This window comes from Corvus kubaryi, unplaced genomic scaffold (assembly GCF_017639235.1).
Source record: "Corvus kubaryi isolate FWS band 111438036 unplaced genomic scaffold, C.kubaryi_AGA036_p1.0 66, whole genome shotgun sequence".
NCBI classification, from domain to species: Eukaryota; Metazoa; Chordata; class Aves; order Passeriformes; family Corvidae; genus Corvus; species Corvus kubaryi.
The window spans coordinates 13,505,275-13,523,838 of NW_024582054.1; the positions used below are offsets into that span (position 1 = coordinate 13,505,275).

At 40.7% G+C, this 18,564-nt stretch overlaps 1 protein-coding gene and 1 long non-coding RNA gene across 8 annotated transcripts in view; one reads left to right on the plus strand and one right to left on the minus strand.

The window, feature by feature from the left end:
- Nucleotides 1–3,838, plus strand: part of LIN52 (lin-52 DREAM MuvB core complex component) — a 41,720-nt gene extending 37,882 nt beyond the window's left edge. The window contains exon 6 of the mRNA XM_042047103.1: nucleotides 857–3,838. Coding sequence (XP_041903037.1) covers nucleotides 857–912 — 56 coding nt within the window. The 3' untranslated portion in view covers nucleotides 913–3,838. The remainder of the gene's footprint in view (nucleotides 1–856) is intronic.
- The window catches only part of LOC121673622, a 55,692-nt gene that overhangs the window by 16,159 nt on the left and 20,969 nt on the right, over nucleotides 1–18,564 (minus strand). For 5 of the 7 annotated variants that reach the window (XR_006019259.1, XR_006019261.1, XR_006019258.1 and 2 more), the window contains 2 exons: nucleotides 12,020–12,078; nucleotides 4,390–4,570 (listed from right to left, as the gene is read on the minus strand). This is a non-coding gene — a long non-coding RNA (uncharacterized LOC121673622). Of the gene's footprint in view, nucleotides 1–4,389; nucleotides 4,571–12,019; nucleotides 12,079–17,411; nucleotides 17,526–18,564 lie in introns of all 7 variants that reach the window. The other 2 variants (XR_006019264.1, XR_006019260.1) reach the window with 1 other exon arrangement.

Below are 18,564 nucleotides of genomic sequence, written 5' to 3' on the forward strand. Positions count from 1 at the left end.
TTTGATGCATTGTATTGTTATTGCAAGGCACAAATAGTATTAGGGCTGCTCTGCCAGCTTGTGAGCTTATGAATTCTCAAGTCAGAAATGTCTCATGCAGAAAAGTGGCTGTGTAAACCCTGCTGTAGTACAGCTACCAGAGATTGATGGTACCAAGAGTGAGAGAGAGACATATAAGCCTTGCCTTGCCTTGCCGTATTAAACGTCAAAGGACTGACAATGCAGAGAGAAAGAGAAGACCAAAGCTCTATAAACTTTACTTAATTACCCTATCCATAGATGAACTGCATTGAAGGAATATAAACCCCATTATATTACAGCATCCAGGGACTGACACTGCTGCGAGAGAGAAAATGCTGCCTAATTTCTGTTGAAGACCACATCATCCAGGGACCAATAATCTTGAAACGGAGAAAAAAAGAATTCCAGAATCTCTGACAGATTATAACATACAGGAACAATTGTGCTGAGATAGAATGATGGAGATTTGGATTTCACCATTCAGAGACAGATAGTACAGAGAAAAGGAGGTGCTGCAAGAGCATAATGCAGTAGGAATAGAAAGCATAGATTGTATGTAATGAGACAGCCTGTGGGAATTACTGCTGAGTTTAGAAGATTCCAGACCCTGCCTGCATTTGTAGGATGTCAGGAATTCAAGCTGAAATGCAGTTTTATTTACTTTCCACTTTAATAGATAAAAAATAATTCTTAGTTTTGGTACAAGCACAAATCTAAAGGAATTTCTTTTCCTATGGTTAAATTATGTTATACAGTTATACAAATTATACAATTGTTTGAGTTTCTTGGCTTTTTAAAAAAATACTGATTTCTTTTTCCTCCGTTGTGATTTCAGCTAGAGAAATGACTCGAGGGAAATTCCTGAACATCCTAGAGAAACCCAAAAAGTAGCTGCATCTAGCGTTTGGATGAAAATACCCCAACCAGGTCATTTTATGTACTGCGGATCCAGATGAAGCCCAGAACATCTAAGAAGAACAAAGCTCTTGCTCTAGACCTTCAGAAGCAAACATCTCCTTTTGCTTCCACAGCTCATCTCTTTATGGGGGAAAACGTACGATATGCACAGGTCACAAGGACTGCAGTTGGTTGCATTGGAATTCAGACTTCATCTGACCATAGGATGTCCAACAGGAGGACTTGACCCTGACATGCTGTGACACAGTTACCTGTTTCAACCAGCAGTTCCAAGTGAAGTCAGTGTCCTTATTCAGCTGCTCTCAGGGGCAGCCTGTTTGAGGTACAGAGCAGATCTGACACTGGCCAGTGTCCATCACGAGGCCTTGACCCTTTTGTGTGTCTTTTGTCTTAGATGCATTGATTTCCTGTGTGCAACTCCTGTGCTGAAAGATTTGAGCACAGTTTGGGGTGTGGATTGACCAAGAGCGCCAGTTCAGCAGGAGCACGTGCTTTTAGTGTAGAAGCCAAGTGCAGTCTCTGCATTAGATTCCAGCTGCTCACTGCCTTCAGAGAAGCACGTCTGGTACTCTGAGGAAGACCTCCAGACCTTTGGTATGCCAGGAGCTTCATTTCACTGCTAAGTGGTTCTCTAAGTGAAATTGAATCTAACAGACCACAGGGAGTAAGGCATGTTACTGTGTCCTCAAGGAAGATGTCCTCACAGAAGCTTTGGCCAGTACACAAAGAAACAGCTTTGTCAGCCCTCTGCAATTCTTTGCTTCTTTGCAGAGCTAGAAACTGGAAAGAGTTATAAAGTTGAAAGATGGTAATGTTTTCAGTTATCACTCCAAGAAGTGGCAACAGGATTGTCAGCCACATTGTGAGGATGGTCTGCCTATACAGGATCTCAACATTTCTAGAAATAATGTTTTGTGGTATTTTTAATTGCTTATAAACCAACACTTCCAAATTTTCTTCTACAAAACCAGAATTTTTAAGAGAAAATTCTGTGAGCTGCTCCCTTTCAGCTTCAGCACACTGTTCTTACAGTTTAATGCCTTTTTCTTCTGTTCATACACTTCTACATATTCAGCCCTTGGAAGAAGTATAGAGCATGTTCAGACTTTTTGTTTTATGCAAGAGAATAATGTTTTTCATTCCATCCTCTTTCCTTTTCCTAGAAAACAACATTTTAAGCATTAGTAAGTATGTTCTTTTTTAGGGTACCACATAATGTTGAAACATTAGATGAAGAGCATAGGGGGTTTTCTATTTAGAAATGTTATTTTTACCTTGCAGGCTTTTCAAAACTTGTCATTTCTCAGGCTGTAGTCACATATGAGAGGAGAAATTATTTGGAAATAGTACATGTAACAGGCTCTCCTGACAGCACTGCATTTTTCTGGCTTTGCAGAGAGAGGAGACTCTTTTTGGGTGCATGTGCAATAAGGAGGGGGAGATTTTTTTAATCAAATAGACTTCTGACAATTTTTACTAAATTGTTGGTGACCCTTTGGTTTGCAGTCTGTGGCTTTGGTTATTGCCAGCCAGAATTAGGCTTGTTTTGGACAGCTCCTGTTAACTAAGTAGTTAAACCCCATATCCTGAAAAAGACCCTGCACAAATTTAGGAATATCAGGAGCCTGATTTAAAACTTAACAGAGTTATTTGTGTCCTTCACAGTTTATGCAGGACTGAGCTTAACAGGAACTCCGTCCCTTGAGAAAGAATTAAGACAGATGAATGAGAAGAGAAGCTGAAAGTGGTAGTTCAGGAACAGAAAAAACCCAATGGTGCAAACTGATGTTGATGCAGCTTTAAGCATTGAATTATACATTTGAAATGCAAATTTAAGTTTGTATACTATATATGTAATATATGTACACGTATGTGACAAAATGGGATACTTCATCTGCACCACCAGGGTGAGTTTGTGCATTTTATAGAGGTTTCTTGGTCCAACACATTAAGGAATTGAGATCTGAAAGGAGGATATAGGAAAATATATGAAAGCCTGTCCTGGAAGTGTATGTGTATTTTCTGATATCTGCAGAATTTTGAACTCTAGGTAGTTTTTAGTAACATATATATGTTAAAAAAAAAAAAAAAGAGAAGAAGAAAAATCTCCTTTTATCATACACAGTACTTACCTTCTACAAGGCAGCCATTAACATATGCTTCAGAATTGTGGTATTTTTTTGGTTTTGTACTTACCATCTGTAGAGATGAGTCAGTGATGTTATTTTTTTATTGGCAATATTTATATGTATTTTTGTGTGTTAGCCAGAGAATTTTTTTCTGTTATTGCTTTTGGGTTTAAAAAAATGCAAATGAAAACCTCAGAGGTTTGCCTGGGTTTCCAAAATAGCCCTCTGAGATGCTAAAGCTTTTGCTTGGCCACTTAGGCAATATTATTCCTCAGGCTCTTCTTCGCTTATCTGCATGCCACCACCTCAGGGTTTGGCCTGTGGATGTTCCATTCCCATCAGTAAATAAATATTTGTCAATATCCAAATGCTGCTAAGGGTTTTCATACCCTTTTGAACTCTATTTTTTCTTTCAATGCTATCCTTCCTGACATCCATGCAGTTATCTATACAGGAAAATCCGAGTGACTTTTTGTTACTGATGGGAATGAAGAGTGTAAAAAAATCAAGATTTGGTAATATTAATCAAGCTGATGCGCTGTTTTATAAAGTGTTTTCATTGGTATATTAGATGTTACTATGAGTTTCTTGGAAGTAAACTCAATATTTATTTGGTTCCTTTTAAATGCCAGTGTTACGTACATTCAGTTATAAAGGCCATTCATTTCAGTCTTGGACTATCAAATGCTTTGCTATCTAATCCAACTGAGAAGAAATTTTTGTTTGTTTTGTTAATTATTATCAAAATAAAAGTCTATGTGCGCTGGCAATTGAATAACGTTATTCCATTTAACTCAGAGTTTTGCCATTACAAAATTACAATTTTGTAACAGTCTTGTAACTCACAGTTCTCAACTTTGCTTCATATTTCCCTCAACAAGACACCTAGAAATGACAGATTAGTGAAAACTGACTAATCCATCTTGGAGGTAGTGTTTGAACCTTATTCTGGTTTTACTGATTTTTATGTTATGTAAAAATGTTAGGTACTATCACAAGTCAAATCACAAGCCCGTCTTATCTGTAGTCTTCTCTTTGCTTATAAACAGTTGTAGAAGGATAGGGAAGGATATAAACAAAAGGCTTACACAGGGATTTTGTGTTAGGGTAACTTACATAGCATCTAGCAATCTGTTTTATTTGAATCTGGTCCACAGTAGACCCTACCCTCCATAAATTTTTTTTAGTCCCAATTTATGTGTTCTTCTGACCTGAAAAATGCCCCAGGACAGTGAGTTCCATAATTCAGTTATACAAAGAAAGGTTAAAAATAATAATAAAAAAAAAAGTTAGAGAGGGAAGTTGATTTAAATCTGCTTACCTGATAATTCCATTTTGAACCTTTCATTTCTTTTATTGTCAGGAACAGTTGTTTGAATTTTTTCTTCTTTGCTGTCTGTGCACTACTCATGATTTTTCAGCTTCTACTATGGTTTTTGTTCCATGGTTATGTTCACCTTCCTTGTGTTCACAATGTTCAGTTGTCTGTCTTCTATGCCAGCCTGAGCAAACAACAATTTTTCCAAGTCACAATGACAGTGATGCCAACCATTCCATGCTGATGAATGGACACCTGGCAATTCCATCATCAGCCTATGCAGTATGTGAAAAAGGTAAATTTCATCTTGGTCACATCATCTGAAATCCTGGATTCCTGGCCTCCCACAAGTTCAGTAACTTCTCATAAACATTTCTGTAGTACTTCTAAACTAATAGAAATTTTTAGATATATGCAATCAAAAGAAAAAGACAACTTGCAAATTACTGTTGCAGAAAGTCCACAGTAATGCATACACTCCCCTAGAACCAGCAGTCATTCAAAAACACCAGAGATACAATCTCAAGAGAAGCACTTCAAGCATGCTCACATTTGAGTTTCTCCTAAGTAAGAACCTCAAGCAACAAGGATACTTGTAGTAGGGAAATGTGTCACATCTTTGAGTGAACTATCTGAAAACTGCATGCAAACTTGATACAGCATGAAAATAATCCTCACTTCTTAGTGTTGTACCCCCATCTTCATATGCCAGTCTGTACTGACACTTTTGAAGAAGTCATTAAATAATCCTTAGTAGAAGATGATAATTCATTGAAAGACAATTTTCTAGAAGGTTGTCTCTGTATCTTCAGCCCAAAATTTTATTGTTGGACAGAAACTTCCCATGGAGCAACAACTCTGAGCAGATAAAAACGATTAGAAGAACAGATGCAAATGTTGTAAACACATTTCTGTTATCACTATAGCAAAACCTTCCCACCACAGAATACCAAAACCCACATCCACTCCTATGTGCACATCCCAGCATATACATCATCCAGGGTGCCAGATACATCCAGAGGGTATTGCATGTGTGATGCCAAATATGCATTGCCCTGATAAGAGATGCACCTCGATATTTTTAGAAGGCAAGAAAAGAGGAAAAAAAATCTAAAAAGAGAGACAACGAAAATCGGGGATAAGGAAATGAAGAAGACTGGATCCTTTTGGTTTTACATAATGCTATGATTCTTGGAACACATTATTTCTGCAAGCCAATCTTTACATCGCTGTTTTGAGTTTCTTTCAGGAAATGTGAATGTGAAATGCAATATCCTGAATTCAAATAATTGTGGCCAATCATAAAGTCCACAGAAAGACAGCTAAAAGGTTAAGTAGCCAGAGATCCAGACTGATCCAGTTGCTATAGAGTGTAATCCACATTCAGCATAGAGTATGTGCAACAATGCCAGTTTTATTTAGAGATTGTGCTAGATTTTCAGCATGGCAGGATCCCTTCACATTTTGACTTCATCATCCACTGAAACTGTCAGTTTTTAGACTTGACCTTTTCCATCGTGTCTCTTTGAGGAGGATGACTGACTCCAGGCAGCTGATGAGTGTACAGAATAGGCGTTTTCTTGTTGGGTTTGTGTGGTTGACCTCTGCCCTGCCTGCTGATTCCTATAGTACAGATCAGTGACCAGTGAAGCCCGAATGCTCCCTGCCTGTCTCTGTTATAGACACCTCAGTAAGGAACAGAAAAGAGGAAGAGGGCTGAGCTTGAAAGCCCTTACTTAATTGCTAGTAGAAAAAATGGGTAATAAGAATGACCTTGCACCTTATTTATTGACCAGATCTCTGTGAGGACAAAGTACTTGCCTTGGTTCTGTATCACTTGAAAGGCTGGCTCTGTGGCCCATAGCTGGTGAGTAGGCATAATAATATAGGGTAATTAAATTTTGTGCTTGTAGACACTTACATGCGAGGGAGGATTTCCCTTTCAAAAATACCAGGCACCATTTTCTGCATAATCACAGAATTTTAAGCTAATTTTGAAGCAGCAGAAATTTGCCATTTGCTGTCTTCCACTTACTACGATAGGCCTAAATGCGGCAGGCTGCTTATGAAAAGGCAGGAAGAGAACTCACCAGCTACATGACAATGAGGGACAAGAGACCAGCAGAGCGACCCAAGTGGGCACAGATGCTCTGGCTGCCTGGTTCTGTGGCCTTCAGTTTGTTTTCCTCTCTCTGTATTAAAGTAACTTGTTAGTTATAGCTAATTTTATTTTTATATAAATATATAGATATGTATGTATATTGATTATCCCAAATTACCTTTCAGGGAAAGCAATGGCACCTTTCTTTCTCTTGTACACTGCATGGATCAGTTTGTCATCCCGTCTCAGGATTTTCCCCCTGCTTTGAGCACTGAAGCCAAATAGCACTTGTAAAAACAGGAGAAATTGCTTCTGTTGAGGCCCGTTGTGGGAGGAATCAAGGTGAGCCCTGATTTGCCGAAGGGATCAGTTTGTAATCAGCTGCACAGGAGTCAAATGGATCTGCAGGCCACGAGTATCCTTAACAGGATCAGCTGTGATATTTTGCTCAATATGAGCTTGTATTCAAAAATTAGGGAAAATGTTTTGCTGAAAAATATTTGGTTGATGGTTTATGCAGAAAGTGTCAGGTTGGAAATTAGAGGGACTATGTGTCTTTCTTTGCCTTGTTTTGATAAGAGAGCTTGAGCTGCAGTCTCCTACCCACCTCACAACTCATGTTTTTAATAATTTTGTGAGAATCTTAGGAAACCTGTCCTGTGAGACCCAGCACGTGTTCCCTTACACGAGAACTGCAATGGTCTTGTTTACACACATGCTCCTTCCCAGCCCGAACTCTGGGGCCGACCCATGGCAGGGCCTCGCTGGAGAAAAGCACATGCCAGGTGCAGCACTTCTCTAAGGCCAGCCCCCAGCAAGCCTTAGCAGAGACTCGAGCCAAATCTTTGCAGTCAGATGTTTGGTTTTGATGGTGCATTTCTGCGTGGAAGCGCAAGTACCTGTGTACCGCTGGACATGACAGAGGATAAGACTGGAGTTTAGAGAGCTGAACTCAGGTTTCCACCATGCAGGTGGACAGTGGAGATGGAGAAAGGATGGAGAAGGCCCATGTTCCTAGCAGCATGTGGCTGATGCCCAGCCACCGGCCCCATGCTACATAGCTGAGCCCCAGTGCCTGGATTGCTTTTCTGGCTGTTTCTCCCTGTCCCCCTTCTCCTGCCGGTGCCCGAGAGGCGGCTCCCTGTCCGTCTGTGGCGCAGGGAGTGCTGGCTGCCGCTTGTTAGAAGAATTCCCCCAAGTCAGACCTATGGTACGAGCTGTGTGAAGCGGAAGACAATTAGGGGCTTATTAGTGTCCTGGGGAGACGTGTAACTTGTGTTGCTGGGACTTACCAAAACAGCGAGAGTCTTACCGGCAAGCTCCAGCCGAGAAAAGACTGAGGGATTGTCTCACCTAATTACAGGGAATGGGCCTCTTTGTGTTTGTGATTCGGTACGGTTGTCCGATCGCTTTTCTCTGGCTGCTGGCTCAGGCCGAGCTGGAAGTGTGCTAATTAGAAGAGAAATGGACGTAGTGATCCTGTCAGCTCTCGTTACCGGCGTGGACAAAGCCGAATATTATTCTGAGGCAGTGTTTTGTGAGTGTCCCCCTTCCAGCTCTCATTAAGGGCAAGGTTGGTGGACGGAGAGGGGACTTGACCACATGGGTTGGCTAATGGAGCACAGTTACCGTTACTGTGCTAATTAACGGGCTCAGGAGGCAAATGTTTCTCCAACCAGCAGTCCCAACAGCTGCACCTGGTGCTTCCAAAACCCAACCATCTCGCTGGGCAAGCCAGGCAAACACTGTGTGTACAAGCAGAAAGCAGGTTACATATGATGCATCCATCAGCCATCCAAAGGTGCAGAAGAACCAGTAAAATGGTCAACACAGAGATGGAAAGAACATAGTGCTGCAGTAGCAGCATGTCAAGCTCCAGCAATCCCTTCTCCCCAGTGACTCTTCACATAGAGGACAATGTGTCAGCTTCTGCCCCTGGAAAGTGGATAGCAAAGAGAGAGCTAGGAATTGCCAGGACCTCCAGGTGCCATCAAGAAATAAACTTCCTGTGAATTGTTGTGATCATCACAGCTCTTTGCGTGGCCAGGAAGAAGAAAGCTGGAAAGATGAGGTGACATGGAGATGAATCAGACTATCCCTCTCTGTGTTGATGATGGGATGCTTATGGTCTGAGGTGAAAAGCAAGAGGTACATACATACCAGGATGATTGTTCTGCTCCAAAAGGCAGTTAGGCAACATTGAAATGATGCACAAAGGTTAAGGTAGGTGAAGATGATGACCAAAGGAGCCATAGAAAATGCTAAAACCAAAATGTGTACTTTTGTGCCATTAGCCTGAAACTACAGTAAGAGTAAAGAGAGTGACAGCAGAGTGACCTACTACAGAGGGAGTAGAGAGAGACAGAAGACAAAGCAGGAGCCAGAGCAGGTCTGTCGTGTCACAGCAGCTGAGATGGCCTCAGCAGAAGGGAAGACTAGTGTGTGCTGAGGAGGCTCAGTGGAAGTAAGTAGTTTTATTAACTTGTCACACAGACTTTCATTTAAAAATATATGTAGCTGTTTTGTAAACAGAGTAACTTGTACAAGTTAATTGCTGGTTGATGTTTCCAAAGTTAGGGGAATGTATTAGTGATTAAGTCTGATTTGGATGTTACGATCATTCTAAAGGTCCTTTGTATCTTTGGGCTAAATGTAGTAAAACATATAACCATGTCTTAAAGCTTTTAATTTGCTTCCTCTCTTTTAACAGCGTACTCATTGCATGCACTCATGCATGCTTGGGTACTGTTTTCAGACATACTTTATCAAGGGTTAAAGTTGCAAGAGGTTCCCTCTCTAGTTTCTTGGGTTATTTGTCCCTGGTGGTGAACCTGTTTCAGCAGGAGGGTTTGTGTCCTCCCAAGTCTCCAGCAACAGTCTCCTGTCATCTTGGATGGAGATGAACTCTGCCCTGTGCTTGTGCCTCCTTATTTTTTCTGTCTCCAATAGCTGTGAACCAAACAAGGATCCTTTTGCCATGGCAGCATGTACAGTATGTCCAAGCCCTGCACTCCTTCAGAGCTGTAAAAGCCTTTCCCTTTTAACTGGGGTTCATTTCCCACTGGCTGCTGTGATGGCTTGAATCTTAGGAGTCTTGATCTTAGGAGCCTGATCTCCAAAGAGGGCTTGAGAAGTATCTTCTCTGCAAAGAGGTTTATTCTAGAAGGAGGAGATGTATAATCCTCTTACTAAAACCCAGAGAGGAAAGGAGAAAATCTTTATTGCTCCTGCCTTACCTGAGTGAGCTGGCAGCTTTTATGCTGCCTCACGAATAGAAAGAGGCAGAGAGAAATGTCTGAACACAAACTCTGCCTGAGCTGAGGCTCAGTGAAACCCACATCTGCACTGCTTTCCAGTGCCACAGCAGAACAATTTCTGAAAAGGAAAAACTACTGCCTGTTACACTGTGTGGCCACTTGTCTTCCAGACTCTTCAGTCTTGCTCTAAGGAGGAGTCACAAATCACTGGCAGAAAACTAATGACCATCACACCCACCTCCATTTTTGTGCTCTGGAAGCTCAGGAGTTGAGTGGCCTCCCTGTGTAAGGGCTGGTGACACTTCCCATGTCAGGCCTTCCTCAAGAGATTGGGCCTTACTGGCAGACACCAGGAGAAAAGACACACTGCTGGTTTTGCCAATTTATTTCTTTGCCCAAGGAAGTATTGGTGTCCCTGCTTGTTACACCTCTATTTGACTGGCCTGCCATCTTGCTGTATTGATAATAGCATGTCAAATTTCTGACCTCCAAATGCAGATAAGGATCATCTGAGCATTAAAAAAGTGTTGGTTTTGTGTCCTTGTGAGGATGCCATTCTGATAAACATCCATCATACAGACTAGCAGTACTCAAGAACAATGTGAAGACAGGTGAAAATATGCAGATGGAGGGAAAGGATGCAATGGCTTCTTGTGGCCTTCACTGAGCTCTCCTGGCATTCATGTAACACTCACTAGTTGTACGGTACCTGGCCCATGGGCTGGAGTGGTGTTTGGAGGACATCTCTTCAGCAGTTTGAGTTAACAAGTGCACTACCAAAGTCATTTAATTCATGGTGGCCTCACCAAATATCAAAACTATTGTGCTGTGCATCATGGGAAAACACAGTGAAGGTCTCTGTCCTCACGTGGTTGTAAGCAGATGAAACAGTAAAAGAGTGGAAGGAGAAAAGGAGACATCAAGATGTAAAGAGGCTTGTTAGAGGTTATCCAGCACAGTTCAAAGCCTGTAACTTCTTAGCCACAGTCGAGTGGCCCTTCCACTACTTCCTATCTGCTTTGTTGTTTCATTAAATAGATGTGGGTTTTAAAGTAAGGAAATAAATAGAAATGAAAATGCCTAAGCAACCAAAAGGCATAAGAAATTTAAATAACAATAAATTACAGTGCAATGCCAGAAATTTTAATCTCCATTTTAAAGACCTGTAAGAACTATTATATGAATTTAATTTTTAAGTGACTTTATGTAGTGTTAAAGATTTGAGAATTTAAAACTAGAACACTAAAAATGAAGGTTTCTCACAGTGCTGTTAGCTGCACTGTGCACAGTGTGCACATGTATTTAGGAGAAAGCTTTGAGCATTACAGAGATCCTACTAATAATTGTAACATCTTCACTGATGTAGAACATTCTGACCTTGCCGAGCCTTTTACATTTATGCGCAGAGGGTGTAAGTGCTACATTGCAGATTTCATGTAATTCTACACTTGCTCAGTCCAAATGTTTGCCAACAGACCAGGATAGGAAAAATGTAATTTTCCTAATTTTGCCATGTTGAAAATCTTACTATTGCTCTGATGATCTGTGAGTCTGATCCTGCTTTAACACAGAACATTATTAAAATGATCACTGCAGTTCTCTAGGGAGCTTAAAACTGTTTTCTCTAGCAAAAGAGAGATCATTTCTGTTATTCATTTCAATACTTTGGAGAGGGAGGAATTTGCTGCAATAAATATTAGTATACCCCATTTGTGTATGCATCTGGGTAAGGTTTACAGGAGTTTTACTAACAAGTATCAAAATAGTATTAGCAAGGTTTTTTTTGGTGGGAGAAAACTGTGGAAATAAAGTGATATGGAAGACTGAAAGAAAAATACAGGTAAGTGAGAAGAATCAAGGACTTAGAAATAGGAACTTAGAGGACAGGAGACCAAGATAGGTAAAGAAGTACATTTTGAAAGACAGCAAGGCATGGGCAGGAGGCTGGAGCAAATGCAAAGGAGGGGAGGAGGCAGACTGTTATAAATGCAGTATAAGAAGAGAAATAGTGAAAAAATCGAAACATGAGGGAAGCAAATAGGAAGAGGTGGTGGTTTTCAGCAAGAAGGAGGTCAGAGAAAAGCAGAAGTTTCATGAGCAGTGGCACCAGCCAAGGAAGTGTGGTTTTCCTTGTGGATGTGTCTCTCAAGACTGCATCATGTGTGCATTCTCTGATGCCTTACAGGAGATAACGCTCACACTTCAGTGAGGGCAGTCATTGGATTTCTTTCTTAGCCAATTAATGTAATAAAATGTACAGAAAAGTACTACCTACCTGAAAGTTCTCTGGAATTGGCCTACAGGTTCAAAAGTCATTGGGACACTCACGTACACCTGTGGATGGATGCTAAGATTAGATGATTAATAGCTGGAATTGCAAATGGACAGAGTGAGTGATAGAGAATGGGAAAACATTAGGAAAATGGGGATTTATGTCTGCTATTAATGCATTTAATTTTCTTTATAGCCATTTCCTTTCATGGTTTTACAATTTCTAAAAAATGAACAAGGATCTGTTTAAAGGCTTCCTCCCAAATCAGGCTGACCTCACTCTGTCCACACTGGTTGTTTCTGGGGAGAAAAATCTCTTACAGCGGTTTTGTCTCCAGCATGCAGTAAGAGAGATTCCAGGAGCTGCCCTCCCAGCTACACCATCAAAACCTGCCTGGGACCTCACTGAAGGCATATGTGGAATGAAGATACTCCAAAAGCCTTCTGGTCTTTCCATACTGGGGTGAATTGCAGCTCTATTACTGAAACACACAGCTAATTCCTATCTCATTGGTTCCTGCTGCAGTTATTCTCATCTGATGTTTTCTAGGGACCTCCTCCTCATGACTATATACTGTGGGTTGGACAATACTTGTATTTTTACAGGGATGCCATTTTATTTTCAGCTGGTCTATCCCTCATGTCCTTCCATATTTCACTCTCTTAACAAAATTTCCTGATTTTCAGGTAGAAGGTGTCATGTCAAGAGGTGTTAAATAGGACAGAGCTGACTGCTGATCTCTGGGAGGGAGATCTCTCCATCTAACACAATACCTTTTAATGCATCATTATCCTTTATTTGTGGGTCTCCAGCCAATTTTTCAGTCCATCTAGTGGTGTAGCCAAACCCATTTGCATTAATTTTGAGTAGGATTTATGTATCAAATCTTTACTAAAATCCAAATGTATCAAATCCATCATGTTCCCATCATCCACTAATTTTGTAATTCTATTTTAAAAAGCAATCAGGTTTCTCTGGCACAATTTGTTCTTTAGAAATCCCTAGTACCTATGCTTGTTTTCTTATCTCTAGGTGGTTAGTAATTTTTCCCCTTTTTAAAAATTCTATTATTTTACTGGAATAAATTCTATTATTTTACAGGAATAGCTATTCCTGGGAACTACAAATTTGCTTCTTTTTGTCTTGTTTTAATGATCAATAGCACAATTGCTTTTATTTAGGCAGCTTCCTAGTTTTTGTAACTTAACAAAATTATTGTCCATGACAAAAAAGTAACATTCGTCATTTTCCTTGCAGCAAGTGGATAGATGTCTCTTTTGTCCTGAAAACTTGAGTGTACAGGCAGGGTGTTACATAGCTGATGAGCCAAATGTGCTGTCAGTGAAACAAACATGTGGAAATCATTGACTTCTTAAGCGAATCCAGTCAGGCTTTTTGCCTGGTAATATCCATTCTGGTCAATTGTTATTGCCTACTGAAGAAGTATCAGGAGGGCATTTGTACATTATTTTATTATAATGTTCATAAAAGTCTTAAACTAAGATGAAATAAAAACAGCATCCAAATAAGCTACATACATATTTGGATACATATGTAAGCTATAAGTATTATTGAGGGAAGCTAACAAAAAGAACACTGTATTATTAGAGCAGTAAATTAATCTTGGCTCAGCATTGGACTGAAGATTGGTCATCAAAATAGTGCCTAAATAGTCAGCCCCTATAAATTCTGAGAAGCTGTCCTACCACACTGGTTATAAATCCCAGCTTGGAGCTATACCAAGTAAACAGAGTCTGTACTTTCAAGGTCTGAGTATCTGATGTCTTCTAATGTCTAGCACTTACACAACTTCAAAACACCTTTAGGTGGGAGAAGGGATGGATGGATGCTCAGAATCAGCTGTCCCTGTACTTCTTCCCTCAGAGTCACTTCTCCAGCTCTGCAGGAGGTTCTGTTAGTGCCTTAGTCAGAAGACAGTGCAGGGGCAAACCTTTTGCTGCTTGTGCCTGACTTGTGCTGTTGGACAGCCCTTCATCCAATACCCCCATGCCAGTCCCACATTTGCCAAAGTGCCCTCTTCACTCCAGACTTCCAGTCCTTACTTGGATGTACAAAGAGATGGATTCTAGGAAGGAGGAATTCACTTGGTGTCTTACTCTTTTCAAGGTGACCAACAGCTGTGGGGCACTCCAGGAGAGTAATACTCCTGGAGACTTGCTGATCTAATAACAGAAAGGTTTCCTTCTCTTTCATTCTTGTGATTCACACTGCCTTGCAGCATCTTCAGACAAATTAGATATAAGATCCCCCTTGGGACTCTTCAGTTTAATTCAAACAAGTTTGCAACAGATCAGCACTGCTTTGCATGAACATAGTGTAACATAAGCTAAATGTTCAAAAATATTCTTTATTTTCTAGAGCATGGAAACTGATGGCTTCTGGTTCTCTCACCTCAAAATGTTAAAATGCAGGACACATAATGTGGTTTGTTCTTATTTGGGTCAGTCAAATGTCTTGAAAAATTCCAGCATTTAATGGAAAATTTAATATAAAATTCCTACGGAAACAACAGGAGCAATACTAGCACAGAGGTCGGTCATTCAACATTTATTCATCAGCAAAATAAAAATACACTTGAGCTAATGATAAATTTCACAATTGCTATTTCTTCTGCTAACCTAAAATGAGATAAATGTTCTTTTTTTTCTGGCAAACAAGATAATTACAGTAACCCTCCTACTCCTGAGCAAGGCAATCGATGAGGCAGCTTCTCTTCTGAAACCCAGATACTGATAGAGAAGAGTTACTTAACAGCTCTTTAAGGTGAAAGATGTTTGAAATTATATAAAAAGTCTGTGCACCTGCGTACACTCTTCTGCTAACCAGCTTCTCAGGCACATGAGGTTAAGCATGTGAATCAGAAACCTGTGCATCATGTACTGCATTTGGGTTGGAACTGTAGAATTTTGATCCCGAGGTCTCATTTAAGTTTAAAATACAAGCTGGTTTTCTGGTGACTGGGAGCTATGTTACTTACATAGGCAGCACCAGAAAAATAACTTTCCTTGAACTTCAGAACTGGGAGGTTGACCTGCTTGGTGTAACCAAGGCCTATGGATATTTGTTAAGTTTTGAAGCTGTTTAGCAGGATCTTGACCTAAAATTCAGCCTTCTAATTGCTTTGGGAGAGTTGTCACCCAGCCTTGCAGAGTAGGTGCCAGTATAGAGATGTACAAACACGGGCATATACATAGTAGTTATGACATGGATTTTAAAGCAACATTTCATCAAGCTTCTGTTGTTGGCATCATAACCTTGAGCTACTTCACACAGGCTCCGTGTATGTGGAAAAAAAAATTGTTTCTGGAGCCAGACTCAATAGAAAGAGCTTATTTTTAAACCTCTCCCTCCATATGTTGCAGAAAAAAATCTTAGGTAAGAAAAAGAACTGGAAACATTTCAGAAAACTCAGGCCTAAGAAGCTCTTCCTCCAGCCATTCCCACTCCTCAGGCTCAGAGTAGTCCTCTCAGGCTGTTGTATTATCTCATGCTGCAGAGATACCCAAATTAAATGGAGACATTGGAGAATCAGCAGGTAGCTCTTTTAGAAGTCACTGATTATAGATGGTGGTCTGGACAGGTTCAGACACAGCTTCAGCTGCAAAGGCAGTTGTGAGGTAGGCCTTTGTGGCTGGACATGTTGTGCAGGGATGTTAGTGCTGAACAACCGCTTGTATCTGCCAAATTGAACAAGAACAGATGTAGTCAAGAAAATCTTAGTGGTTTAGATCTAGCGCTCTTCCTCCTGAAATGGCCTGAGCTATGTCCAAAGAGGAGAGCAACGGAAAGGGTATCAAAGAAAGAACAAGCCATGTTGCCATCTGAGCACAGTTCTCATCCAGTGACACAAGTGACTGCTTCACACAATGGCTGATGCAGCATCTTGTGCTGGCCCAGGTGTCAGCAACAGGACCCTTGCCACTGCTTAGGTAATCATCTTTCTAAAACACTCCAACCTGCTGGAAGTCCAGATTGCTTTCCAAAATGGTAGTCTTGCCTCCCTTGGACAAACAATTTGCTGAGACCTCCTCCTCTTTTTTGGATTCCCAAGAACAAGAGGATTCCAAAGCCAAAACTTCTGAGATAAAAAGTAAATTAAATCCAAACCGGTTACCCTGTCATTGATCACAGCAATAATTTCCATTCTGCTAACTTACTTAGAAAGCTTATGTGTGGTTTGTGTAGGGATTACTTGCACTTTTACTGCTGTAAAACATACTACTGGTATTACACACTTTTCCATTTTTTTTCTCCAGCATGCACAGACTTAGTAAAGAAAGGAGTATGCCTAAATTTAATGGAATTCTGGATGTCCAAGAGACCTGTATTTAAATACCAATAGCTTGACATGAACATATACCAATAACCAGTCTCCCTGGCTGAAGTGATATCAGCCTAAGTCAAAATATACTGTTATAGGGTGGATTTCTCTGAGGAAATACCTCTCAGAGAAATGATTCTGTGCTATCCTGATTCTTACATCAGCATGGCAATCCTAGTGAGGCTATTTATCACTCCCTCAAAGATCATATCTGTTTGTTGCTTACTCAGAGCTTTACAGCTGTGTAAAATTTCCTGCTACTAGAACTAACCCCCTAAGACAGGACTCAGAAATTTCCTTACAGACAGAAGGAGCTCTTGACTCAGTTACCAAGAATCATGAACATTGGAAAAGACTCTAAGAATGAATTCAACCATTAAGGTAACTCTGACAGGTCTACCACCATATCCCTAAGCACCACATCTACATGCTTTTGGAAAACTTCCAGGGATGGTGAGTAGGACTTCTGGCTCCCAGATATATATTCTTGGGAATTTAGGCAAATATTCAGTATCAAACAGGAAGTTTTCTTAAAGCTCAGACCTCAGAAGAGTCATGGACCCTATGAAACATTCCTTCTTCTGAAAGGAACTCAGCATCACAGTCTGGTGTTTGGTGGGTGAGGCTTTCCATAGCAAGAGGGAGCTCTAAAGGTTCAGTAAGTTAAAACATGCAGAATGTACTTTTCCTATCTGGATCTGCCTCAGACATCCTGTTAAATGGGGGCAACCACTCAATCTACCTGGGTCCTAGTACTCCATCTGTGAGCTGATGATAACATTATGCGAGCTCATAGAAAATGTATATGGTTAAATGTATCCCTGTTTATGAGATTCTTTCATCACTGTTGATGAAATCTCTGTCAACACAGGAAAGAGGAAGAAATTCATGAGGAGGTAACCCAGTGCTATGCCTAATGCTTAATATTATTGCACCAACATACAGTCTTTGTATTTACACTAGAAGGCAACAGCCGTGTAATAGTCAAGATGAGAAATGGCCAAGGTTTAGCCAATTTCAACAATGGATTTAGAGAGAAAAAGAGGAAACTACCTGTCTGGGCTCCTCCAAATAATTCTTCTCCCAGGTTCTAAATGATAAATGCCACTATAAAAGTTGTTGGGGTGTTCTCCTCTCAAATGCAACTTAAACTATGGACACCTTCTCCTGAAAGAGACAGACACAGGAGAGGTTCTAAGCAAGTGAGCAAAATTTATTTGTCACATGGGTCCATTTGGCCTCCGTACCATGAATCATCACCCAGTCTGGGTGTGTTTAGGGTAGAAAGAAGGAACAACAAATGGGAGAAGGGTATTAAATAATGATTGCTATAGAGACCAGTCAGCTTTACCCAACTCCATGAAATTTAAACAAGAAAGCTTAGAAAATGAAACATCAGTACATTTCAAAGGGATAAAGGGCAGTGTACAAGTTAGCTGTGGAATGTAATAACAGGGTATCAAAGCAAGTTGTTTAGACACGTTTCTAGAAGCCACTGTCAGCAGTATGAAGGTGAGACACCCATATTTTTCATCCTTTCTGGTCACACCAAGAATGTGAGGATGGCATAGCACTTTCAGAGGAGCCAGAGGCAGAAGTAAGGCCAAAATAAGGCAGAGGAATGATGCCAGTGGGTGAAGGGAGGTGTCTGAGAAGTCTTCAGTTGCAATGCAGCTTCCTCTGGCTAAAGAGCCCCAGTGGTCAGGTCAAACTGTGATTTATGATGATTTTTTAGATTCTTCACCAGACTTCCATATGCTCACAGAAGAAGAGTTATCTGCAATTCTGCCAGGAGATCCCATTCCTTTGATTTCTGTTATCCAAGCCTTCACTGCCCGTAGCAGTGCAAAGTACCTTGCTATGAAGCCTGTGTCTGCTCAGACAGTCCAGCTATTACTGTGTCCTGTAGTCATTCTGCTCACCAGCATGGCTTACTTCTCATTCCTCCTCTCAGCCACTTTCTATACTGGCTTACCACTGAATCCCTGATCCCAGCTTACTAATCAGGCATTACATCCATCACGTCTGGGCCAAGACTTCCTGAAGATGAAATGGAGTCTAAGGGTGGTGAGCTCTCCCACAGCAACAAGAAGCCATTACAAACCTTTGTGACCTTTCAAGTACATTTCTCCAGCCACATTCTCTCTGACATAATTAGATGGCAGCCTTTTAAAAAGGCATCCTCTGCCCCTCTCCTCAGCATTGC